The 26,571-nt window shown below is 47.9% G+C and overlaps 1 protein-coding gene across 6 annotated transcripts in view; it reads left to right on the plus strand.

Moving 5' to 3' along the window:
- Positions 1-26,571, plus strand: part of NRP2 (neuropilin 2) — a 114,650-nt gene that overhangs the window by 21,111 nt on the left and 66,968 nt on the right. For all 6 annotated transcript variants that reach the window (XM_012738898.3, XM_012738900.3, XM_012738901.3 and 3 more), the window contains exons 3-7: positions 12,536-12,717; positions 18,660-18,890; positions 19,953-20,108; positions 21,807-21,976; positions 23,798-23,953. In XM_012738898.3, coding sequence (XP_012594352.1) covers positions 12,536-12,717; positions 18,660-18,890; positions 19,953-20,108; positions 21,807-21,976; positions 23,798-23,953 — 895 coding nt within the window. The remainder of the gene's footprint in view (positions 1-12,535; positions 12,718-18,659; positions 18,891-19,952; positions 20,109-21,806; positions 21,977-23,797; positions 23,954-26,571) is intronic.

Below are 26,571 nucleotides of genomic sequence, written 5' to 3' on the forward strand. Positions count from 1 at the left end.
CCTAGGAAAGTCCAAGTAACACTTTGGATTAAGTTCCTCTGGTCAATTTCCTCCTACACAGAACTCTCTCTTAATCTAACTCTCTTTCCTGTGAATAGAGGGCGGGAGGCCAAATTGCCCAATGGGAGGTGTGGCTTCAGCTAGTGTCCCCCGCAGTCTCTGAAAAGCCAGCAAAGCAGAGTAAGAGTTCTCTGTGGTTCGAGAGGGTGTCTTGTGCTCGCTCAGGAGAGACCCTCGGGTTGATTACTCATGAAATTATTACTGACATTAGTATTTACTGCCTGCCCAACCGCAGAAATATTCCGATTCCCCCAAGGAACCAGTGAGCAGTAATGCTTTTCTGTATTGCAACAATCCTCCTAATGACAGAAACAGATCCACCTCCAGGTACGTGGTGTAGTAATGGGAACAGTCCCGCTGACTCGAGCCCAGCTGGCCGCTGACCCCACGCTTACCAACCTTGACCGAGGGCTCCACCCGGCAACTTCACCTCGCCCGAGGAGTGGAGGAAAAACAACTCGCAGATTGTTCTCCTCTTACCAAGGTTAAAGAGCAGTTGGGATTATTTCGGGCAGTTTGTTTTTAAACATGCAATGTTGCAATCATAACTGTCTCAATGCAAGCTTCACTGTGGATGTCCTTCTTAACAATGCATTTTAACTACTGATTGAGAAAATCACTTGAGATTTTGTCATACACAATCCCACTTGTTCTGCCTCTCTACCCTGGCACCTTCTCTGAACCCAGAGGTCCCAGGGGCCAGCATCTCACCCCATGTAACTCTGTGTAATTCTCCCATCTAATTACACCGGCTGAGAGTCTGTCTTAAGAAATTCAGTGGGAGCTCTAAGTGTGGAGGGGATAAAGAAGAGATGGAAATATACCAAGTAAAGACATTAGATTTTTCTAAAAAGGTATTTGTGTATTTTGCTGGAGTCATGAGTCCTACAGAAAAAAAAAATACATTCTCTTTGTTTTGTCCTTTTTAGTGGCAAGGGGATTTAAACCTTTGGATTAAGAGAAACTCAAGAGATAATTTAATTCCATTCTGCTACTTCTGCCTGGATAAATCATCCCAGAAAAAAATATATATATTAGCTGCCCTTGTCTTTTCTTCTAGACAAGAGCTTCCATAATCGTCTTTCATTATGGGACCTCGAGCCTCACAACTCATCTCGGTTGATTGCAGAGGAGATGGTTGTATTTAATTTACATAATCAGAATTTTTTTCCTAGAAGGAGAATCCCTGAAAAATGTTAGCTGGGTCAAAATAAATTTTTTAAGAAAGAAGAAGGAAAAGGAGAAAGAAAGAAATATGAATTGGGTTTATTAATAGATTTGGAAGGGCAGCAGAGACTCCACATGATAAAAGAAAACCCACATGATTTTTTATGCCTTTTTTTCTAGCTTTGTAGCCAAGCATCTTGGCAGTCTTTAAATGTTTTTCTACTGTGCCCCATTAGGGACGCAACTACATGTTTGTAGGTCACATGGAGGGACTCTCGGTTAGAATTAGACAGTGATAGCAAACATTTGTTGAGCTCTTGCCAGGGCTGATGCTAAGAACTTTCTATGTTTAACTTTCACAACGGATACTCGTACTACATTGTGCCCATTTAACAGATGGAGACACTGAGGCCCAGTAAGATCACCCAGACAGTAATGGCAGGGCTGGCTTTGAAGCCAGGCAGCCCAAAAGCTGCCTTTGTGTACCTGTGTCATCTGCTTAGAGCTGTCATCGGTTGTCCCAGTGCTTAGAGGTATTTGGGGCCCCTCTGGCTTTTCTTTAGATATCCTTGACAAGCCTTTTCTTTTCCTTTTCTCTTTTTATTCCTTTTCTTTGCCTCTTCCTGCCATGTGGTCACCTCCGGATGCCGGCGGGGCAGTCAAGGAGAGAGATCTCCTTCTGTGTCTTTACATGCAAGCTGGAGGCCTCTCGTTCAGTCGCCTCTGTCTGCCTCCCTGTCACCCACCTCACCACCCTCTTCAAATTCCCTGCCATCCCCACCAGCACCTTCACTCTCCATCCGGAGTCCAAAGACGTGAGGGCCAGTAATAGAGTGTCAGCGGAAGTAATTGATTCCTCACACCGAGAGCATTCTCCTGCCTTTAGTGTCAATGGAGCTGAACCAGAGCCTTGGAGGGTGAGCGAGACGTGTAAACAGTCCATGGCTGAGCTGTCAGGTCGAAGCTAGACACACCGGAGAGCGAGCGAGGGGAAACCGGCGGAACAAATAATTGTTTTATTGGAAAGGAAAGGAGTAAATAATATTTCAGCCCAGGCACTGGCAGTTTGAAAGAGACGGTTGAGAGGTAGGAGCAGGAGGAATCATGAGGCAGGCTTTTAATGGGAGAGATTTTCTTTGTCTCAAGGTAGGAGGTTCTGTCCCCACCCAACCCCCTTCTGCCATTATCATCATTATCATTAAAATAATTACCGTAACAATTACAGTTGATGAGACCTGAGGTTTATAGAGCACCTTTCATCTGAAAGTTCAAAGTGATTTATCTATGTGTCATCCCTTTGAGAGTGGTAGGAGGGTAAGACAGTATGATTATTTTTTGGATCTCATCCGCTGGGAAACTGAGGTCCAAGCAGATACAGGATTTAGTCCAAGCCTCAGGACAGGCTGCTGGTTAAATATTGGGGTTCTGACTTCTCTTCTGGGGGTCTCTCCCGCTGCCCTCTTTCCCGCCAGTGCCCTTATCCACGAGTGGCTCTTACGGCCCATCCCTGGCCTCCACGCAGGCAGTGAGGCGGGCCCCCCGCTGGTCGCTGCAACGTGGTGGCCAGGCAGCAGCCAGCAGCCCTGTGCATGAAGCAAGCCGCCTGCTTATGGCTGTGGGATGAGTAAAGGTCCTTCAGGGTCTGACTCACACCGCTCCCATCCTGCTTGGAGACTTCCTGCAATCTGGTTCCCTTTCTTGTAGGAGCTCATGTCCTTTCGAGACATATTTCTTAATGGTCTCATGAGCCTTTAACCAGGAGCACTTGACATTCCCGAATGTTCACTCCTTCCACCCCCAACAAACCCTGACCAGTTCTTCCAGGGCGGAAGGGGCATCTCTGTGACAGGGAGAGGCAAGTGCTGTGACATGCCTTGCGTGGACCCGCTGCCTCTGCAGCCATGGGGAGCACAGTGACCGAGTGGAGGTCTGAGAGGAGGAAGCGGTTCCAGCTGACTGGCCGCTGAGTGCTATATTCAGAATCTCCACCCTGGCGTGGCAGCAGCCCCTTCCTGCCTGGACATTTAGTGCGGGCCCGTCATTTCCACACCACAGTGCTTTCTGCACAATAGTGACAAGTTTGCCCCTGGAGCCAGGAGAAGCCCTGAGCTCTGTAACCTGAAGCTCCAAGTCACTGAAACCCACAAATGGGCCCATCACACCTGCCATCTATCTACTCCCAAACTGTCCCTGATTTCTATATGGCACATTGTTCAGATGAGTTTTGTGTCTTCCGAGTTTTGTTATGGAGGCTGGATGCCAGCAAAGAGGAGTAGAAAAATGATTGGGCGCCTAAATTCCCGGAAAAACAAAAAGCGCTTTTCTGACGTCATGATTGATTCTCTTGTGGCCAGCACTCCTCTGTTCCCAGCAGGCTCCCATTTTTGGACAGATGGGGAGGTTATGGTTTGCTGTCATAGTTGGAGCCTCCGGGAGCCAGGATTGGTGAGCATCTATCCCAGAGGGAACTGTTCACGTCACCAAGTAGAGGGATACTTCCAGTCCACTGGGGGCCCCAGGGCAATGTGCTCTGATTTCCCCCCCCTCAATGGTTGCCAGTCACTTTATGCTCCTTCTAGTCAGGCCTGAGAGGCATAGAGGCATGATCCCTGTTCCCATTTATGAGATGAGGCAAACTGAGGCATGATAGCTTGCTTGACCCAGGCCAGGACAATTTAGTGAGTTCCAGCCCTGCTGCTGCTGCCTCTAAGGAAAAAAGAAATGGACAAAACTTGCAGGCTCCTCTCACCCGCTTTGCGCTCTGGTCTCATTTACAAAATGCTGGCAAGTTGACTGCAGAGGGTGAGGATTTTATAGACGCAGAGCAGACAAAAGAAAGACCCAACAGTCATGCTGAAAGCAGCCGGCCCCGCAGCCCTAAACTTCGCATTGGCACCGGTTGCCTAGAAAGTCCGTCCTTACGTAAGCAAACACGTTCCATCCCGGGGTGGCCTCCGGAGCGGAGCGCGTGCTGGTCCAGGAGCAGAGCAGAGCTGTGGCCATGTGGCCTCAGGAATGTGACTTGCTGGAAGGCCAGGTCTGTGGGGGAAGTGGTGCTCACCCAGAGGATCAGGGCCGAAGTGGTGGAGGCTTTGTTCTCTGAGAGTTCACCTACAGTGAGACTTATCAGACGGGGGTCTGCAGCGGCCTCCTTCCTCACGCCGAGCGCCATTTTTGGCAGCCTGCTCCATGAGGAACAATGAGCCCGGCGGGGCCCTCTCCATCGTCCCAGGGCTTCTGCAGAAAAACAACCAGCAATTATAAATAGATGTTATTTGTAGTTTCCATTTTCTTGCCTTCAAGGTTTTTTGGAATAATTCCTTCAGTTTGTTTTGGTTATTCTCTTCGCGTACTTCCTTTGCTGGGTGGTCAGATTTCCTCCCTTCTGAAGAGCTGTGGTGACCCTGGTTGGGAGGGGATTGTGGAGAAGAAGCTCAAAATATCAGAGATTTGTGGTGGGAAGAAACGAAGGAAGAAAATGCAACTGCAAACAGCCGTTCTTAAAAAGGCACCTGGTACTGCTGCAGATACACAAACAGAGACTGGGAGCAGCTTGGGGCTTTGGAGTCCCGTAACAAATAATAATAGCAGCAGTAACAGCTCACACCTACTAACTGAGCACTTACTATGTGGCAGGTACTTCTACACATGCTCCTGACTGAGAAACGTCCCTAACCTCAAGTTCCTGCTGTTGTGGTTTCTTTTCTCTGTTTTTTTTTATTGGCCCTGACCCTTGGCCATTGACCACATCCCCCTATCTCCTTCCCTGCCACGTGCATGTCTAACTGCCTGCCCTGACACTTGTGTACCCTCATCCCTACCTAACATGCTGAGCTATTGATGTGTGTTAACTCTGAGGTCCACGTCCGGGGGGTCCGGACCACTACCAGGCCCATGGCCTGTTAGGGACTGGGCCACAGGACCCCCCCTGCAGTGGGGGACTGCAGACCCCCACCCCCATGCCAGGTCAGTGGGAAAATGGTCTTCCATGAAACCAGGATGGCTGCATTAACTCGCCCACCTGTAGGGGGAGTTCAGTACCTTGCTGTTCAAGACACAGCAAATGGAAGAGGGGTGGTTTCGAACCCATCTGAGCCTGGACTCAGCAACATGAGATTGAAACAAAAACTCAAGTGACTGAAGCACTGTTGGTGGATTTGTGTGTGTACAGAGGCCTTTTTAGAAACCTAGCCCCAAGGTTGGGGGCACTGAGACTGTCTCTAACTATGGCTGTTAATTTCATCTTCTCATGTCTGGTGCTCAGAGCATCACGTGTGTGTTCTCCTCCAAGCCCACCATCCCATTTCGTCAAACAGTGATCATAAGAAAAATCACTAGTGTTTCTCATGTGTTTTCTAACACACCCACACTGTGCTGGGCCTGTGTCTCCCTTCGCAATCCTGCCACAATCCCAAGGGGTGGGGACTGTTATGGTGTCCCTTTTATAGATGAAGACTGAGACTCAGGTTAAGTACTTTGCCTATAGTCACAGCACTAGCAAGTGACAGAAACCAGCTGGGTCAATCCACAAGGCCCGTACACTAAGTGTACAGTGTATACAACACTACTCAGACGGATACGTTTTTGTGTAACAGTATTTTAAGATTTCTTTTGTCACAGACCCATTCCCTAGCAAAATGTGCCTACACACAAGCACACGAAGTTTCAGCACATGACTGCAGGGGTTCGTATGCCAACCCACTGAAACTCATGTGTGGACCCTACCATATTTTAGAATATGTTACTTTAAGAGCTTATAAATACACAGGCTGCTGTTTTCTCACTCAATGGGCCATATGTTCACAAATGAATATATGTGCTTATAAAAATACTACACTTACAAAAATTAATATGTTATCCCATCTGAGCATTTCAAGCTGGATTTCTATGGGGTGAGTCTTAAAACCATGAATTCTAAATCTGCTCACTGTTCCTGTTAGTGATTTGTCTATTAATTTTGGTAAGTCCTGCAGACATTGTTTAAACAGAGCAACAAGATTTCGTTAAGTCTCTCTCGTACCTTATACCCATTTTGTGGAAAACTGAGGCCAAAAGGATTCTTTCTACCTGGTACCTGCTGATGCTATTGTGCTGTGGCAATTTGGTGTTTTCACTGCTCTCAGATCTTTATTCCCCAAGGAGGGAAAGAGAGGGAGATGGGGTATGTATGCCTTGGAGCTTGATTGCCTGGGTTCAAAGTCTCCCTCTGCACTGTCCTCGTTGTGTGACCTTGGGCAAGTCACCTAAGCTCTCTGAGCCTCAGTGTCTGCGTCTGCAAATGCATGGTAACAGGTGTGTATTAAATGAGGATTAAATGAAATAATATCTAAACTCAGGACCTGGCTCATAGTACATGCTCAATAAAATGTGAGTACATTTCATGATATACCAGTTTATTGCTACATGGATGGTACCAATGAAAGGGAGAAATTCAAGAAAATGAAATTTACTTTGTAAAAGATCTAACCTGACAGCACGCCAGTTTTCCATAAAGCCTGGGTGTCCATACTGAGCCCAAGCAGCAGGTGGCCTGGCTTTGGCCGGGAACCGACTGGAGACCTCAGCATTGCGCAGACCCGCCTTGCAGCGTCTTCACTTATCAGACAGCTCCTTTGTTGGGTAGCCGTCCACGTTCCTCCTATTCTCCTCGCGGGTTTTAATGTAAGGATTAATAAGACAGTGTTTGTAGATGTCTTTGAGCTTCCTGGAAGAAAGGCACTCCAGGAGGTGATAAATTCTCTGGCCTGGATAATCTACTCATGAAATATGGAACTTTGAAAGTGTGAGAAAAATCTCAAATCACTTTGACAGCATTTTAATTATAGTTGATTTGTTTGCCGCTAATAGTGAAAATGCTGTCAGCATGATTTGAGATGTTTCTTCCACTCAAAATGTTATATTTCATGTTTTTGAGTCACGAGGCAACATTTTGGTTTTCAGATACAACCAGAATAGCTCAGTAAATGTGTCGGGGCACAAAGGCAGAGGGTGTAAAATGGACCAACAGAGCAAACCCCGCAGAAAGCATCATCATAGCATGGCGTTCTTCTTAACGTGGAACACCAACCTCAAAGCCCGTATTCATTTATTCACTTAGCAAAAACTTAGTGAGTTCTCCTATGTGCCAGGCACCAAGCAAGCCTTATAAATTCAGCAGTGAAAAGACAACCCTTGCTCTCATGGTGCTTACTGCCTGGTGCAAGAGATAAATCATAAATAAATAAGTATGTTGACAAGACCTTTCCAGACTGTGAAATAGCTATAAAGGAAGTTGGGGTGGCAGGGGCATGCTATCTGAAATAGGGCGGTCAGGGCCGGCTCCCCTGAGGAGGTGATGCTGGCACTTAGGCCTAAAGGATGAGAAACAGCCAGCCTTGGACAAAACTAAGCAAGAGCATTGCAAGCTGAGGAAAGAGCAAGTGCAAAGGCCCAAGGGCTAGAAAGCACTTGCCATATATAAAAAAAAAAAAATCTCAAACATTTTATGATCCAAGCAGTGTGAAAGGAGGTATAGCCTGATTGACAAAGGGTATGACTTCAGGACTTGAGCACAGATGTTCTGATGTATAGACCCAAATCCCATAGGATGGGCATAGTATTCTTACTTAGAGAACCTAAATACTCTGTCTTTGATACAGAAATCCCTTCACCAGAGGTTTTAATTGTGGCATCCCTAAAGGTCGGCTCTGACAGCAGCTAGACATCATCCTGCCTGGAGAGAAGGGCCCCAGCTTGGTAAATCTTCCAGCCCCAGTTCCACTGGGCAGCCCAGCCTTCCGTGCCCTGCTGGGAAGTGTCCAGCATGGATAGAGTTGTGGAAACTAGAAAGCCTCTTTTCATGTTTGCCTAATGATGAGAGGAAGAGATGAGATTGTTGCTTTTTCATATCTCTCCCGTGGACTCTTAAAATTAATTCTACCGTCAAGATTTCCCAAGCCCCAAACGTGGGTTTGGGGAGAGAAATGTAAGACTTTGAAGCTGAGAAAGGAAGGAGAGAAAGCGTTCTTCAGACAGATGCTCGACAGGCAGATGTCAGAATCCGCGAGGAGAAAAGTCAGAAGGCACTTGGGGAACCATTTTAGGGAGGAAAAAAAAAAGAACCGGGAGTAGAGACGGCTACTTCAGCTGGGGGGGGGGGGGATAAATAAAATAGTAAAAGGTAGTGTTAAAGCTTTGAAAGGAATTTTTTCATTTAAGAGAGATTATGAATAATGAAATGCAAACAGTCTAGTTAATATGTCGGTTAGCTGGTTTATGTTGCCTTCCGGAGAATGAGTGATATGTTCTAAGAGAAGCAGCTTTTCAAGTCACCCGACTTGGCTAGCGAGGGGGTAAGCTCTGAGTTTGTACCCCAGATTCCTTTACCAAACAAACACTGGATATCAGCTGCTCCATGCAAAGCCATATTTATTCCAAGGCCACAAACTTCCTAAGCCTCTGCCGAACCCTTCACAAATGAACCTGACAACACTGAAATTTCTAAGAAGATTTACTCCAGCTGTAGCAAATCCCTAATAATAAAAAATTTCCCCAAATGAGTCAGTCACACAGGAGGTAAATGAGACATTCGGTATGAAGTCAGCATGTCATTTGGAGTGTGTCCTTTATGTAAAAAGCCTAGCCAGAGGACCGTGTGGTTAAGTGGAGCTTGTCCACGGGGCAGAACCAAACCAGGGGGCCGTGGAGGATGGGGGTGGGGCGGTGGGGGATGGGGTGGGGGCGGTGGGGGATGGGGTGGGGGCGGTGGGGGATGGGGTGGGGCGGTGGGGAATGGGGGTGGGGCGGTGGGGGATGGGGGTGGGGAGGTGGGGGATGGGGGTGGGGGCGCTGGGGGATGGGGTGGGGGCAGGGCTCGGCCACGAAGCTATAACTGAGTTGCTTTCCCCTCAAGCAACCCTTATAGGGAAACCCAGTTTTCCTAAGAAGTTCAAGTAAAAGCTGATTATTTGCTTCACAAAAGGATTCACCAGACGAGTCCTTTACCTAACAAACTCAGAGAGAAAATTTATAACATGATTGAATTATATGACCCTCTTCCAAAAATGCATCCCTTTTTTAGAGATGTATGTAGATATGTAAGGATGAATTTGTTGCTGGCTGCATTACCGAAAAAAAAGATATTCATTGAATAAATTGAGGCAGGCTGGCTTGTCACTGTGGCATTTGGTGAGTAGCTTCATCACTGATTCTGTTAATCCCCTAAATTACCCTGTGGGAGATTAGGCACTCAGATAAACCCTCCCACTTCTGCCAAACTAGCCAGTGGGGTGTCAGGGCCTCTCTCTGTCCATCCCAAAGAAATGGGCAACACAAAGACTAGAACTATCTGGTGGTCTTTAAAAACAATTTGTATTGAGTGTAGGCCATGTCCCTGGCATTACCCTAGGGGTTCTGACACAGTGTCTTAGTTTGTCCTCACTCCAGTTCTGTGAGCCAGATGATGATGATGACAGTGATGAATTTATTTCTTCACCTGCTAAATCATGAGAGCTGGATTATTTTTCTCAGTTCTTCTACTTTGAAAAAAACATTCTTAACACAAGCAACTTTTTATGTATTTTTGGCTTATTAAAGAAATGTGGGCTCCTCATAAACAATTCAGATAATAGAAGGGAACAAAGAAGAAAGTAAAAATGACCAATTATCGCACCACCCATATATCTTGCCACTGTTGATATTTTAATGTGTAATCTTTCAGACTTTTCTGCATGTTTATGCAAGGAAATATATGTATTTTCAACATACTTTTAAAAAATTTACTTTTTGAAGTTAATAGTATATCTCGAGCATTTTTCAGTAAAAACGAAAAATCTAGATCTGCAGCACTATTTACTATAGCAACAGAATAGTCCATTTTCTAAATATACCAAAATTGATTGGCCCACCCTACATGGTTGGACTTTCAGACATGATGCTATTTATAAACACACTATCTTCCCACTTTTCATATGCTTTTTTAAAACATATGCACAAAGATGCATATATATCTTTGCACAATCATGTGATTATTTTCTTAGAAAAAATTCCTAGCAGTAGGATTGCTGGATTAAAGACTGTGTGCCTATGAACTTTTGCCACATTTTGCCAAAATGCCTTCAAAAATGTTTGAATAGATTTTCATTCCCACTTATTCTGCACCTTTGCTCTCTTAGAGAAAGTCACTTCTGCGCTACGCCTCATCCCCTTCGCCTCCGAAATGGGTGAGAACACAAGAAATCGCAGTTAACATTTACGAAGCGTGCCTGCCGAGTGCAGACTGTGTACTAACACTTTGTATCAGTCATTTAAATCTCACAATAATCCCAGGAGAAAGGTTCTAATATCCCTATGTTATTTTTATCTTACCCATTTCTGAGGCTCAAAAGTTTCACTAACTTGCCTGAGGGCACCCAGCTAAAAAGTGGCCAAGCTGGGATCCAAATCCAGCTCTGTTTGCTTCTGGGAATTGAGACTCCCCCGCCTAGGGCCCCCCTCCCCCATTTCCCCGTGCAGGTGAGCGCGGTGTCGTGTGATTATTGCACACAGGTGGCACAGCCTTGCGACCTTTGCAGACACTGCCAGGGCATCACTGTCGCTCAGTAGAACAGGACTGTCCGGCAACGCTTGCCTCAGCGTGGAGATAGCAAGGAGGGGTTTTCCAGAAGGTCTGGGGAGTTTCCCCTGAGAATGAACTAAGCACTTTTTCACTGTTGGTTTTTTTTTTTTTTTTTTTTTTGGACGTGAATAAGCATGCTTTCAAAGTCAGCACCATCTCCTATGCTGAAATCACAGACCTAACAGATTCCCCCACTCCCATGGGCTTCTCAGTCTGTGGCCATCTCTGCAGAGCTCCTGGGGGGGGGGGGGGGAACTACTATCTTAACTTCTCCAGACTCTAAACCAGCTTCTGTGGTTCTTTTGACTGTAGGAGTCCAGCCTGTGGGGTCTAAGAAAGAACTAATCCTGGTCCACTGTTTCATATACTTCCTCTAGAGCTCTACAGTTTGGAAGTGGCTGAGCAATATGGCTCCTGGGGGCTGAAGTGAGGCCTCCGCAGCTCACACCAGCCCCTTCTGCAGGCAGCCAGCAGCCCCAGACCTTGGGGGTGACATGAGCCGGCCGGCACATCCCAGAGAAGGGGGACTTCCCAACCCTCTCTTTACCCACAGGGAAGAGATTTCTTATGTGTTAGTAACAGGTTGATGCAAAATAAATAAACAGAGAGGGAGGGAGAGGGAGATGGATGGTTTCAGTAAATAATGGTGCAGCGGCCAGCAATTTGAAGGGAGCTGGTGGGAAGGAGGTTTCCCACCTAAGCAGTTGTGACAGGAGTATTAACTGGGAGCCCAGAGAGGGAGCACCAACACAGCACCGTGAGGATTGCCAGAGCACATACTGAAGCTGAAAAATGTGTGTCTGTCAAGATAAAACTGTGCATTATGTGTGCACCGTGCCATGAACCTAGCCTAGGCTGTCTCGGAGGTGCCCTCCCCCCACCCCCAGCCAGTTTGACTCTGCTTAAAGTGAGCACAGCCTCAGCTTCGGAAGGGCAGCCCGCTCCACCTCTTGCTGAGCTAATAGTTGTGTGTGCGTAGACACTGGGTCCCTGGAGACTCAGCCCCTGCTTTTGGAGAAAGGTTTTTATTGCCTTATCTAATATGATGCTGATTCCTTTCAAAAAACGTGCATTGACTAGACACTGCTGATGTGAACTTCGCAGAGTCATCTCAGGGAAGGAGGTGATGGGGAGACTTTGTCACTAACAATTAAAAAGAGGATGGCCCAGGAAAAAAATTGAAACGGGAGTGGGAGGGAGACAGGAAAATAAACAACATCTCTGAGACATCCCCAGTGGGGCTGGCAGGGTACCTAGTGCCCTACGTGTTTTCATCCCATCTCCTTCCCAGCCTTCTGGAGTAAATATGTTGATCCTTGCCCTACAGATGGAGAAATTGGTGCTCAAAGGGGCGCTCTGTGTCTTGCAATGACACAGAGCAAGAAGGAGAGGCTGAGATTCTGAGAGATCATAATGGAAATGAAAATGGTGCTACCAAAGGGGGAAAAAATGTCTGTTTTGCGCATGAGGCTACTGCTCTTACGTGGGCAGGAGATAAGGCCTTCCAGCTCATTCTCTCTGTGGCTTTTACAAAGCACAGCAACTTCCTGCGTCTCTGTTTGCCAGTCTGTGCAAGCAGACATAAGTGCCCTTTATCTGTCCGAAACACCTGAATTGTGTAAATGAATGGAGAGAGACATGAGTTGGAGCGAGACAATGGTCTGTCTCGTGTCCTTGTAGTGATCTTTTCTTGTCTGTGCCATCCCCACCCAGGTATGACTTCATTGAGATTCGGGATGGGGACAGTGAATCTGCAGACCTCCTGGGCAAGCACTGTGGGAACATCGCCCCGCCCACCATCATCTCCTCGGGCTCCATGCTCTACATCAAGTTCACCTCCGACTACGCCCGGCAGGGAGCAGGCTTCTCCCTGCGCTACGAGATCTTCAAGACAGGTCAGTGTGGCCCCGGGCGGGGCTGGGAGCTGGGCACTGCAGAGAAGAAGGGCGGACAGCAGCCCGGTGGGTTGGGACAGGTGGTAAGAGTCACAGTTTCATCTGGTGGAGATTGGCGAGAAGTTCAGGGTGAGCATGGGGACACCCCTAGAAGAGCCAGGTTCAGGTTATCATCCAACTGGAGGGGCCAGAGTGGGGGCACCAAATAAACAGAAAAACACTTTTTGAAAGAATCTGATTTTTGTGCATTTTTAAAAATCAAAGTAATTTTCATGGGAAAAAGCAAAACTCAGTTGAACTTCCCACCATTTACTTCATGGTTTAATGTTGCCTTTATTTGGAAATACATGGGACTGAGGACATAATCTTTTCATTGCTTAGAGTCTTAAAGATCTCACCATGACCCCCCAAATGAGGTCACACCATAACTCTTAAAGTAAAATAAGGCTCCTAGAAATTCCCTTTGGCAAGCCATAACCCGACTTCCCAAGTGCCAAGAAACTGACAACCTGAAAAGCAATGAGAAAGATGGCAGAGAGGCATGGAACACTGCACGTGTGTTAGGTTGACTGCTTGATTTCCATTAGGTCCCCCTTAGATAACTGTAGTCCCGGAGAACATGGGCAAGCACGTTTCCATAACTGGGTACAGCAGACGTTTGTTCCTCCTCTCCCAGGCATGGGGCTCCTTATCTCCAGGCTAAGGGAGGTGTCGCCTCCATTCTCCCCTCCCCCACCCCATCCCCACCTCCATCTAGGAGCGAGCGAGCGAGCGTGTGTCTCCAGCAGCCTGAGTTTTACAACTCACGGATGGAGTCTGGTTCAAGGGGAGGCTGTCAGCCTTGTCATCGAGAGGCCCGAGACCGGCGCCCGTCGGGTTCAGTGTGAGGGGAACTATTCATATATATTTTCTTTTTCACTAAACAGTTCTTGAAAGGAAGTGGTAGCTGCTGAAAGCACTTTTTATATCCACTCTGTCTAAATATTTGTCGGATTTGTCTGCCTGAGAACAAGAACGTGGCATGAGCTGCGGGGTGGGCCCAGGGAGCTGTGTTGTGCCAGAGCGGGCGTCCGAGCTGTCACAGGGTACGAGTCCCAGGAAGGTCCGTCTGCCTCGGGTTTCCATGCTCCTGACCACGGTGAGGTCACAGGGACTGACAGTCTGTGTGTCCGGTGGCTCGAGCTGGTGTGAGGCCCCCAAACAGCTTGATGCACGTTCCCTGGAGCCCGTGCGAGCTGCAGGTCAATGCCACCAGCACTGATGGAACACCCTCCACCGCCCAGCAGTGGGGGGAATAAAAGAGAAAGGAATAAAACAGGGTGTCTGCCGTCTCCTGGTTGGAGAGACAGGTGTGTGATCCCTCAGCACATAACAGGCACAGTCGATGTTGCTGGACGAATGTGTATGGAAATTGAAAGGAAAACTATACTATGAGGCAGAATGAGTAAGTGCTAAGTAAAGGTGCAGTTGACGTGCTGTGGTTATGAAAATGAGGAAGCAATTGAGTGGCTCTGAAGACTATCAGGTAGCAAGGTCCCTAGTGCTAAAGCTGTCACTCGATTCCACTGTGCTGAGCATGAAAGGAAAACAGCTCCCAGCAAGGTCTTCCAGGGAGCTGGCCCAGGGACATCAGAGCAAGGGTGAGCAGAGCCATTAGAGCTCACCTGTGGTCTCCCACCTCCATGCTTAGTATTTCACAATGCACGATGCCACAGTCCCCAGAAGGCCACGGGAAAGGTGAATGATCACTGTACCCAGTATGCAAATTTGAAAGAAGGATACAAGGCTATTAAAAGATGAGACATACAGGAAGGTAGCATAATTCAGCATTGCTGTCCTGAGGACATGCTGAAGAAGGATTTGGAATGAGACAGCAAGTCTGGGGACTGTCCAGAGACCATTGTGCTCATCAAGGAAGCTGGGTGGCTTGGGCTTGGAGAAATGGGGCTTCCTGGGTTAAGGATCAGGGTGGCCTGTGGAAGGGATTGCCACAGTGAGGACAGCCCTGCCAACAGCAGCCTCGCTCCCGGGAACGTGAGAGAAGGTGAGAGCCCAGTAGCCTTCTCGGGCCCACGCACGCCTGCCGTCGCACCCATCCCGAAGAGCAACTCTCAGCACCAAGGTCAACCCCATATAAAACACAGAAATGTGTGGGGCTGCAAAATTCAAAACTGAGAAGTTTTTAAAAAGACAAGCGTTCTTGCAGGTGCCGTGTCCTATACCCACACTTCCATTGTTGCAGTCCTGAGAGAAAATACACAAATCTACGTCATTCACAGAACATGAAAGGAGTGGGTGGACATGCTGAAGAAATCCAAACAAACACAGCTATGTTTGCTAGTCGGATTCATAAAGAGGAAGAAGGAGGAAACTGTAAACACAGACACGCAAATAGCAGTACAGAGGGCTTTGCAAGCCTTCAACAGCGCATTGCCCTGGCGGGGCTCGGCTGTAGAACCCCCCATGCGGGTGCTGACCAGGGGCGGGTGGCCTCAGTAGAAGGTTCATGTCTGCCCTAAGTGAAACAGTTTATAAAGGATTCTATGTGTCCACATATCAAAGGGTAAGCCCAGACAACTCACTAACTTAAAAGATCTCAATAATCACCAAATCCTGAGCAGAACAGAAAAGGGATTATTTTTTTTTTTTTTTTTTTTGAGACAGAGTCTCACTTTGTTGCCCAGGCTAGAGCGAGTGGCATGGCGTCAGCCTAGCTCAGAGCAACCTCAGACACCTGGGCTCAAGTGATCCTACTGCCTCAGCCTCCCGAGCAGCTGGGACTACAGGCATGCGCCACCATGCCCGGCTAATTTTTTGTATATATATTTTTAGTTGGTCAATTGATTTCTTTCTATTTTTAGTAGAGACAGGGTCTCGCTCAGGGTGGTTTCGAACTCCTGACCTTGAGCAATCTGCCCGCCTCGGCCTCCCAGAGTGCTAGGATTACAGGCGTGAGCCACCACTCCTGGCCAGAAAAAGGATTTTTTAAGCTTAAAGTAACATCAGAAACAAAATCAGTGGAAAATGTGTGTGTGTGTTGTTGATGTTGTTGTTTTCCCCCCTGATGCTCCTTTGTTCAAAGTTCAAGATCAAGTTTTCTTCCTGTTTGCCCAGTGACATTTCTGAAACTGAAATTTCTGGAGTCATTCACAGGTAGAGAAAACCTGGAGCGCTCACTATCTATATCCCCTGAATTAAGGAACAGAATTCACCTTCTGTGGTCAAGGAAAGCTCAGCTTTGGAGAAATCCGCCATGTTTTAAATATCTTCATATATGTAGATTCTTCTTCTACTTATAGTTATTATAAAATTCACAGTAGAAAAACACAGAGTGGGCAGTTTTCATACCAGAGTCCTTTGGTATGAAATCACTCACTGTAACCCAAATCTCCAGCTTCTATAGACAATCTTAGCATTGAGTGGACTTGACTATTTATTGCCTGAGTTACTTCTAAAACTTTAATCCTTTTAACACATCGCAGAAAAAGATGTTGGATTAGGTAGATATTTCCAAGAGTCAACTATTGTCTCCTTTTCTGAGATCTCTTCTCAGCATTTGATATTCAGTTGCCTTTCTGATGCTTTGACCATGATGCACACAGTGAGATGGTGAAATTAGACACAAACACATGATTTTAATAGACAGTTTGGATTTTTCTACATAAAAAAAGATAAAACTAGATGAAAGTTTTCCCACCTCATTCAAAATAAGCCAGAGGATATATCCATTTATAGCCATATAGCAAAATGTATACTTTTTTTTTTTTTTTTTTTTTTTTTTGCCTTAAGAACCTAAGGTTGAAAAATTCTTTCCAGTTGAATGCTCAGGGCCCTGGAAACTGTGGATACTGACACTCGCATTCTCCAGGTCTCTCTCAGATGCGCTAGATGTCCGTCTTGGAAGCACTTGTGCCCCACCTATGAGTGAGACCAAAGAAAAATTCCGCCACAAATTCCCCACTGCTCGTGGTGGGGCTTCTCCTGGGCTTCTAAGGGAATGACAATAGCGTAGACTCTAAGAGGAATGTCAGGATGCCCTTTCTAGCTCTGGAGCATGTTGTGAATAGAGAGTTAATTTCCTCCCAGCTGTGTGCAAGGCTCAGCTAAGTGGCCCACATGAAGAAGGCTGCACAGCAGCCATAAACTCTACCCTTTTCAAAATTCCTCTTGGCCCCCTGAAGACCTGCCAGCTGGCCTGGTTTTGCTGAATTGCATCATGCCGGGCCATTGAGGAGGCCCTCAGGAGTTTGCAGCCCGATGGTAAACAAAGCTGGGGAGGCAGCTCCAGCTCAACCCTCGCTCTGGGCCAGCCCTGCCACTGCCATGCCTCTGAAGGACCGGGTGCAGAGCGCCATGCTCAGAGCCTCCAAAGAACCCATGGAAAGGTTAGCACTTGCCCTCGTGGGCCCCGGGTCCCCACCCTGCCAAGGCACAGCATAAGGCAGAAGCGAGGAGGCGATGGTTGTTCAGGTAGGAGGTGCTGGAGTTTCCAGTCTGGTGCTGAAGAAAGTTGTAAACCCCCACGCCCACTTATTTGCATGGCACCTTTTCCAAGTCAGACATCTCGCTGCTTTGCAGAAAGCAGCCCTCAATAAAGAGACTCGCCTCGGCCGCTACAGGAGTCCTGGATAAAGACATCGCTGCGGGCTAAGATCTGCGTATTGACATCACCTAGTTACATTTCAGTGCGATCCCCCGAGGACACTTCCTGCCAGTAAACACTTGGTTTATCAAGTATTTCTGTGGGTTTTTTTTTTCTTTCGTGCTTAGAGTTTCTATTATCTTCTTCATAAATCCTGCTTCCTTTTCTTATTTTAAAATTTGAACGTAGTGAATGAAATCAGCTCTAAATGTCCAGCATTTGCATCCACCAAGTTAACTTGCACCAGTTCTTGCTCTATGCGTATGCATGGGTTGGCGGGTCTGGGTCCCGGGACCCATCAGTGGCGCTGCCCTGGCAAGTGGTGGCCGGGTTCATGTGACTCCACCTGGAGGCGTTAGGAGATAGGGTGGCTCTGACCCTCTTACGAGCTCCTGCTGCCGTCCAAGCTCACACCAGGATGGGAATCTGTGCCGCACTTAATCAGGATGCCTCCCTGCGTCCCAAGAAAACAGACTCGAGAGCTCAGGAGAGAAACAAGGCCATCCTCACCACAAAGGAACCAGAAGCCTTCCAAATGTCAGTGCACTGCTGCATTTTTCCAAACTTGCTGCCGGAGCGGCCTTTAACATCCCCAACGCCCTGCTGTGATCCACCAGCTAAAAACATCGATTGTTAATTGTCCGACCACTACAGAGCAGCTCGTTTTAATATAGTCATGACATGAATGAGACCCGAGCTCCCCTTTGCCCCTCCCCTGAGGCACCTTGGATCTTGGAGGCAGAAGGCGGCACTTAGTTGGCTGTGGTACAATAGGGGCTAGTGTTGAGGTCAGCAGTAAATAAGGGGTAACATTGTTTTCCCTGCTGGCAATCAGCAAGCCTTCCTTAAGGATTGAAATAACTTACATTTCTGGAACGAGCAGCTGAGTAATTGAGAAAGAAGACTCTGTTCCTCTTTTCAAGAGAATCTCCCTCTCTCCCTCTCTCCCTCTCTCTCTCTCTCTCTCTCTGTCTCTCTCTCTCTCACACACACACACACACACACACACATTCACATACACCCTTCTGTCCACCTCCACCCCCCAATTCCTCAATTGCTCCTCTCACTCTAATATGCAGAACAAGCCAGTTGTGCCCCTCTAATTTCTGTCCTAAAGGGGGACTGGCTTGAGGGCTTGAAACGTGCATGTGAAGAGCATGTTGCTTCAAGAGCCACTCCAGTGGAAACAAAAACCTTGCGGGCAAGGGGATTTGGGCCCAAACATTTAAATAACCCATGTGACAGAGGCAGCAAAGAAAGGCATCTTCTTCTTGATGCCACGGTTCTCTTTTACATGCAGGCTCTGAAGATTGTTCAAAAAACTTCACAAGCCCCAACGGGACGATCGAATCCCCCGGGTTTCCCGAGAAGTACCCACACAACTTGGACTGCACCTTTACCATCCTGGCCAAGCCCAAGATGGAGATCATCCTGCAGTTCCTGACCTTCGACCTGGAGCATGACCCTTTGCAGGTGGGCGAGGGGGACTGCAAGTACGACTGGCTGGACATCTGGGATGGCATTCCAAATGGTGAGTGACGCCACGTTGTGAGGTGTTCCTCCGTGGCTGGGCCTTTGCCTGCTAATTGCTTTGGTGGTGATAAAAAGGCAGAACAAAGAGTTCAAAGCTCCTTAGAGTTCTTGCACGACCCACGATGACTTTCTCTTCTTTTCCTTCACCAAAGATGGTTTGAGAGAAATTACAGAAAGGCAGTCTACTTTCTTGGACATATTTCTTTGGAAAAGGATAGGATACTATGCATTAATAGGTACTTGGAAGAGGATGAGAAAGCCTATAGGTGATATTCTTTTCCACTCCAAGTTGTCAGGAAAGAAAGTGATTCAGTGGCCAAGCCCCAGGACCAAATGCAAGGACTCCTGAGCCAGACTGGGCTCGAGTCTTGGCTCTGCTACTTGCCTCCACCGTGCAACCTTGGACAAGTTACTCAACTTGTCTGTGCCTCATCTATATAAGTTAGCTGCTATCATCATTATTATTGCTATGATATTATTAACATAGTCTTAGATGTTGAAAAGGTACATCATGGAAGGCCAAGTGAGACCTGTACTTCTCAGGTGAAGACCAACATAGATCTCGAGTATGGTCGGTATTGGTGTCCAAGAGCAAACAAATGTTTCACTTTTGTAGTCATTCTCCCAATGTAAGGGAGACTTGGTGGCTGAGCAAGAAGACCAATTTCATGTCCTGGGAAAAGCATAAGTGTTAGTCAGAAAACTTGAGTTAAGCAGTATGAACAAGGAAGTCACGTGACTTCTCCAGACCTCCGTCTCTTCTTCTATAGAGCAGGTATCCTAATGATACCTTTCCAGCCCGCCTCCCAGGGCTGTGACAACAGGGTGAAGCCAGTGAAAGTGGCTTGTGCTTTTTCATTAGAAACTAAAAGTGCTTTTAAATGTACAGGAAAAATATGAGACTTTATTCTTAAACCCTTCTTTGGGTCTTTGGTTTTATGCCAAGGCGCACAGGGTGATGCTCCACTGAATGGCCTGCGGTGGTGGGAAGGGCGAGTTTGTTGAAAACCAAGTTTGACATTTTTGTTTCCTCTGACCTCTCTTTGTCCTGCGTGCCCAGTTGGCCCCCTGATTGGCAAGTACTGTGGAACCAAAACGCCCTCTGAACTCCGTTCGTCGACGGGGATCCTCTCCCTGACCTTTCACACGGACATGGCTGTGGCCAAAGATGGCTTCTCTGCACGTTACTACCTGGTCCATCAAGAGCCACTAGAGAGTGAGTGGGCCCCTTGGGAACTGCTCTCCTGTCCTTGCATCTGGGCTGTCAGGGTGGACAGGTGAAGAGAAGCTGACCTGTGAGAGAGAAGGAGAGGGAAAAATTACTAAATTCGTGCTGGCACTGGGGTTCAAGGAATGGGGGCTGCATCCTCTTGCCAGGCAGAGATTAAGGAGAAGAGAACATGGGTCAATCTGGGTGCTTATTTCTTTAAAGAAAAAAGTGTGTCTGTGTGTGTGTGTGTGTGTGTGTGTGTGTGTGTGTGTGTGTACCAAGAATTAGTTATTCCCAGGGAAAGTCATGGGACCATCTCCCGTCTCAGTTTCCTCCTCTATGAATGAAAGGGAAGTTAGTTAAAATGATCTGTACAGGGTCCCTCTCATGCTAACACTTTTTGAGTCTGGGGCCATTTTCCCCTCTCTAAATCTGAGGTTATTGCATCAAAACTGAGCCATTTAAAATTTCTCTTTATATATCTTTTTTGACTCTAAACATCTCTGGCCCTAGACAGAGTGTCCCTGGCTAGATTGCTACAACTGCTTGAACTTTCCCTCCACACTCCCAATAAAGATAGTTTTTGGAGCTTCTGCAGTATGCCAGGCACTGAGCAAAGCATTATAAACTGTCGCTCTGACCCTAGCTGTCATGGAGCTTGCGGTCTAGGCCGTCAGTCTTTCAACCGCGGGCTCTGTCTGCAAGTCAGCTGCTCTTGGACATGTGCTGCAAATGTGCTACCATTTCCACTTAGAAACCCAAACAATAACACTAAGGACTAAAGAAGCACTTCAACAACAATTAGGGCCGAGGCAATCCTGCCATGGTTGTAGACAGCTCGCCACGTAGATAGCTACAGGCATGGCAGCCTGGCCTGCAGGAACGTCTCTGGGTTTTCTTATAGGTTAAAACCATCAAAGAGCTCGTAAAGATTGGGCAGCTGGTACCAGGTCATGCAAATGGCCAGCACAACCACAGAGCTAAAGAACAGGTTTGATGCCTGAAAGAGATCACTGGTCCATATCACACACACACACAAACACATACAAATATTGATCAGTGTCTATGGTGCCCACAAGAAGGACAGCAATTTAACTGATGGCATGAGGCCAGAGTGAATGACTTCTGGGTCTATTTGCCCAGACAGGTGGCACAGAGGAACATAAAGTGACATGAATGTGCTTATAGAGAGGTCTCCCAAAGACAGGTATTTATGCTTTGTAATGTCTGTCTTCTGTGCCAGCACTCACGAGACAGCCGAGTGAAAGAAGGAAGCAAAAGTGCCTCCTGGCTGTTTATTAATAAAGCAGGCTTCCCACGTGCATCAGCCCACCCAAATTGCCACGAGTTTCTCGCCCGTTTGCCTGTATTGCAATCATGGTGCATCTGGCGTCCGTGAGCATCTGTAGCCTGCAGCAGTAACAGTTCTTGTGCTTTAGATTGTATTTTTAATTTGTATGATGATTCTTATTTATCCACAACCTGATTTCTTATAGGTCCAATTTCGTTTCTTTCAGACCCAGAGGGGTTGTCAAGCTCCATGACTTGGTGTAGTTGTTTTTAAAACGAGAGCATATAATTAGGGTCTTTAAGATGAGGGCGTGCCTGTAAGGACTTGTCCCCAGAAGGGAGCAGTGTTGGGAGGGTCCCAGGGGCTTGAGGTCGAGAGGCCTGACTCTGCCCTTCCCCATCTGCATTCCCCAGACTTCCAGTGCAATGTCCCTCTGGGAATGGAGTCCGGCCGGATCGCTAATGAACAGATCAGTGCCTCATCTAGCTACTCCGATCGGAGGTGGACCCCTCAACAAGGCCGGCTCCATGGCGATGACAATGCCTGGACCCCCAACTTGGATTCCAACAAGGAGTATCTCCAGGTACTTGCTCAGATACCAGAGAGCGTGCAGAGTGTGGGCGGGGGGAGGGCAGGGAGGTGGCTCCTCAGATAGAGGGGACAAAGGACATGAAGAAAATAAACGCAGCATACTGGAGAACTCCATTCATTCATCTGAACAACTATGTATACCAGGCACAAACAGACTGTGCCAGGGCCTGGGCTACATGCTGGGGTACACTGATGAGTAAGAGGGGCCCTGTGCCTGCCCTCGTGGAAGTGACCAGGCCTGGGAGAAGTTGTTTGGCTAGGATGGTGTGTGCCCTATCATCATAGATATCCAAGGAACATTCTGTAAGCAGTTCAGTTCTTCTTCATACTTGGCACAGGGAGTCATCATAGACTGGGGCAGTGGGGGGGGGGGGGGTTCCTAAGCAAGTTTGTTGAGGGGCTGGCTGAGTGTGGCAGCTTCTCCTGATCTTTGCTATCTGGAGAGAGCCCTGCCAGGAAGGTTTTGCACATAGCTATCAGCAGAACACATGGGAAAATGTCACTACCGGGAATGCGCTGCAGCATCTTTTCAGACTATTGTTTGCTTTCTTTCTGAGTTAAGACTTGCAGCTCATGTTGAGTAATCTTCCCACACTGCAGACCGGTTCTGTCCTCATCCCCTGGGAAGAAGTAAACAGGGGAGGAGCACGCTGCTAGCTCCATTCTGGAGCAATGCTGCTTTTACGACACACGAAAGACAGCCCTGTGACCCATTGACAAGCTTGTCCTGGCTCTGATGCGACACAGTGACCTGTGCCCTAAGAAGGACGTTGCAGAGCAGGCAACAGGAAAGGGAGAAAGACTTAGAAACTCCAGAGAGTCCACAGGGCTTCTAACAGCACAAGCCGAAGGCCATTTGTCACTGTCTCTCCTCTCTGCCTCTCCAGAAATCCTTCCCATCCTGCAAAGCTTCCAGAAAGTGTTCCTTTATAATTGGCATTCCATTTTGTGGTCCTTAATCATATACTTTCTCCTGTCACCATCCACCTGTTTCTCATACACACAGACGGCATTGCATACTTACTCAAATGTTTGATAATGTTGAGCACATATTAAGTAGCCAATAAGCGCTTGCTGAATTGAATTTTACCAGCGTGTGCTGACTAAATTTTGGTCACATGGAGATTGCCATTAAGAAACACTATGGCCAGCAAAGGAATGACATCCAGCAATTTCCAAATGAGTTTGGCGTTGTGGGAGAGGAGGTCCCTCAAAATGCTGGCCGTCCTCCTCACAGAGCAAAAGGTCAGGACTTGGTGCATAAGCCTAATTGCTTGGGCAGACTCTGTATGCCCTTTGACCCCTTAGTGACCTGAGTGACTAAATACACAATGGAACATGGGGGTGGGGAAGGGAGACAGCTATGAGCTGTGACTTTTGCAGCCAGGGCATTATAAGTGAATTGGATTGAATTGAATTGAATTGGACTGGAGTGGGGTGGATTTATTTAGCCTATTCCTTTAAAACACCATCTGCTTTCATGATCCAAGGCAGGCCATAGTTTAGTAAGGAGAGATTGTAGTTCTAGATGTTCAATGATTATTCTAAGAAAAACTGAATACTGTCTGTTCAGATTTGCAGAAAAAGGAAAAAAAAATCAAGTTACATTTTCAAGATGTCTGATTCAGTGTCAGATAAGTTGAGCTTAACTATCCAGTGAAATTGCAGATTTATACAAGTTACAAATACATCTCAGGGAGTCAGGCACAGGATGCGAGCAGAGTCTAATGACTGTGTTCTTTGAAGTAAACGCAAGACTCTGCCCCGTGTGGCGAGTGGTGGTCCCTGACTCCTGCCCTCTCTTCCTCCCCAGGTGGACCTGCGCTTCCTAACCGTGCTCACGGCCATTGCCACGCAGGGAGCGATTTCCAGGGAGACCCAGAACGGCTACTATGTCAAATCCTACAAGCTGGAAGTCAGTACTAATGGCGAAGACTGGATGGTGTACCGGCACGGCAAAAACCACAAGGTAAACCCAGGTCCCCACCTCAGAGGCACGCCGGGCTCGTTCCCGGGACGAGAGGAGCTTCAAGCCAACCCCACTCGAGGGAGAGGGCCTGTGTAGTGAGGCTCACATAACTGATGGAGGCCAGGGACATGCTGGCCCCGAAAATCTTCTTTCTTACGCCTAAGTGATTGGAAAGCACCGTTTCTCCGACAGCCTGGCTGCTGTTGCAACCTGCCCAGCAGAGAGAGAGAGAGAGAGAGAGCGAGCTTGCAGGGTGTTCTCTGACTTCAAATGAAGGAGAAAATGCATTCGCTGCCCGTGTCTCCCCACACTGGATTCACTGAGCATTTATGGCCTGAGTCCCTTCCACATGCTGGGTTAACAATCACAAAACCACATGAAACCACAGTTCAGGAGTTACCGGGGTCTGGAAATGAAAGGGCACAAATCCTGAGAGGGAATCACAATGTCCCAGAGAAGAAAAGAGGACAATAAATAACGAGGAGAAATTCGGGTTGTCGGGGATGGGATCTGAACCGGCAATCATGCTTCGCAGCGAGGCATCGAATTCTCTCGGCTGGGGCCTGGGTGTGCGCGGCTCCCGGAGGTGTGGTCCGCGTGGGTGATGTAGGCTTTTGTTGTATACATATGGATGAATGTCTGGCACTCGGCTTTCCTAAGACACATGGCATTCTGGGTTGGCAGCTTGTACGTACTGCTTGTGCGGCGCACTCAGCGTATGGGGGTCGTGCCTGGGTGGGAGGCATGGGTCTCTCCTCTGTAGTGCTGCAGCTGCACCAGGCCCTGGCCTGTTGGGGTGGGAGTTATCAAAATGGGGTGCATGTGGGCAAGCCCAGAGAGGCCACAGATCTTTTACAAGGAAAACCTCCTCAGCCCCTGTCACTGCCTCAAGTAGTTTGCTTTTGCTGGTGCCGCTGGAAGGCTTGGACCTAGAAAATCCTCAACTATAATATTGGCAGTCTCCCTTGGGAAATGTGAGTTTTTAAAGGAGTGGGTTTTTTAAAAATCAAAATCGCCATAGTAACATGGCACCATTCATCAGAAAATCATACTTCTAGATATTACCAGGTATCTCTCTCTCTGTCTCACTCTCTCACACACACACAAAACTACTCTATTTCCCCCAAAAAGAAAGCAAGGCACTTAGCAATTGAAAGACATCCCACCTCGACTCATCCGGCCAGGTCTGGCCTCCCATTGAGTCGGTCTCAGGAAGAATTACCAAATGGCAAGCCCCACGGGCACTGGATGCTGGGAGTGCCGGGCACTGACTTCTCATCACACTCGACCCATTTCAGTAAAAGAAGCTGGTAGCTCCCAGAAGCTCTGCCTGCAGGCGAGGCAGGTCCCAGGGGACGGGAAAGAGGCTCACCTGACTGTCTCCTTGTCCAGGCACAATGACTAAGCAGCACTGACCAGGGGGATACTGTAGCATAAGCTGATTTTAAAAGCACACAGATGGACTGGGAAGCCATTTAAAACACCATTTGTAGTAAATCTGCTTTTGGAAATACCTTAGCACTGCACATTTTGATAGAATGCTGTCCTCCCTGGCTTTATCCCTGGTATTCGTTCTGCAGGGAAGATATTCCTGAGAATTGAATTTAGCTTTCTGGTCTTCAGAATCATTCTTCTCAACTTTTTCATAGTAGATATTCTCTCTCTCTCTCTCTCTCTCTCTCTCTCTCTCTCTCTCTCTCTTTTTCTCTCTCTCTCTTTTTCTCTCTCTCTCTCTTTCTCTTTTGCCTCCTCTTCCGACCCTTGGCTAAATTTCTTTCCCCAGTAGCCAAGGGGTAACTTGGGGTTTTGTTTTTGTTTTAGTGAATCAGTCCTGCCCAAATAAAGGAATCTGGGGCAGAGGAAAAGCCCTTTCTCTCCCCATTAGAAATTCATCCTTTGGGTACTTAGAAGCAGACAGGAGAATGGAAAGCCTGCCAATTAGGCACTGCCCCGCTCCCCGGCTCCCCCGCCCCACTGCGGGTGTGGTGGGCAGCCGGGGGCCTTCCTCGTCTCCCCTGCAGGGGTGACCTGGCTGCCCCTTCATCAGCCGGTCCCGCTCCCAGATACCTGTAGTTACTGTGCAGTGTCCACCCGGTGCGTGGTGCGTCCGTGCAGCTCTCTGGGCTGTTGGGGTGGAAACAGTTGAGTGAACGGTGCCAAATAGATTTGTCAAGTCTGCTGCAGTTTGATTTGATGCCACGAGGGGCAGGTGGGGTGAGGAGGGAACTTGGGGGCAGTTGGGGGAGAGGTTTCGCTCACACCGGGTGCTACCGCTGAGTTTCTTTGTAGCCGGCGGGTGACGGGCACTGTGCCAAGCCAGCTAGTGCTCAGTGGTGGGCTTGAAAGTGAAATCCAGACAACAGGACCTAGTGGAACAGCAACGCAGAGATGAAGGCGGCAGCCTGCTCTGCTCTGTGGTGGTGCAGGGGGAGCGTCTGCAAACTCCTTTCCGATGAGCAGGGAGGGAAGTGTGGGGGTTGTGGCATTTGGGGCAGAAATGTGGGAACTTGATTTCGATTCCCTGGTCACTGTCAACACCAATGCAGTGTACCAAAGACCAGGGAATTGGGGAAATGAGAGAACAGCAAGATTAATGAGCACTCAGGGTGGTAGGGCAG

This window comes from Microcebus murinus, chromosome 8 (genome assembly GCF_040939455.1).
Source record: "Microcebus murinus isolate Inina chromosome 8, M.murinus_Inina_mat1.0, whole genome shotgun sequence".
NCBI classification, from domain to species: Eukaryota; Metazoa; Chordata; class Mammalia; order Primates; family Cheirogaleidae; genus Microcebus; species Microcebus murinus.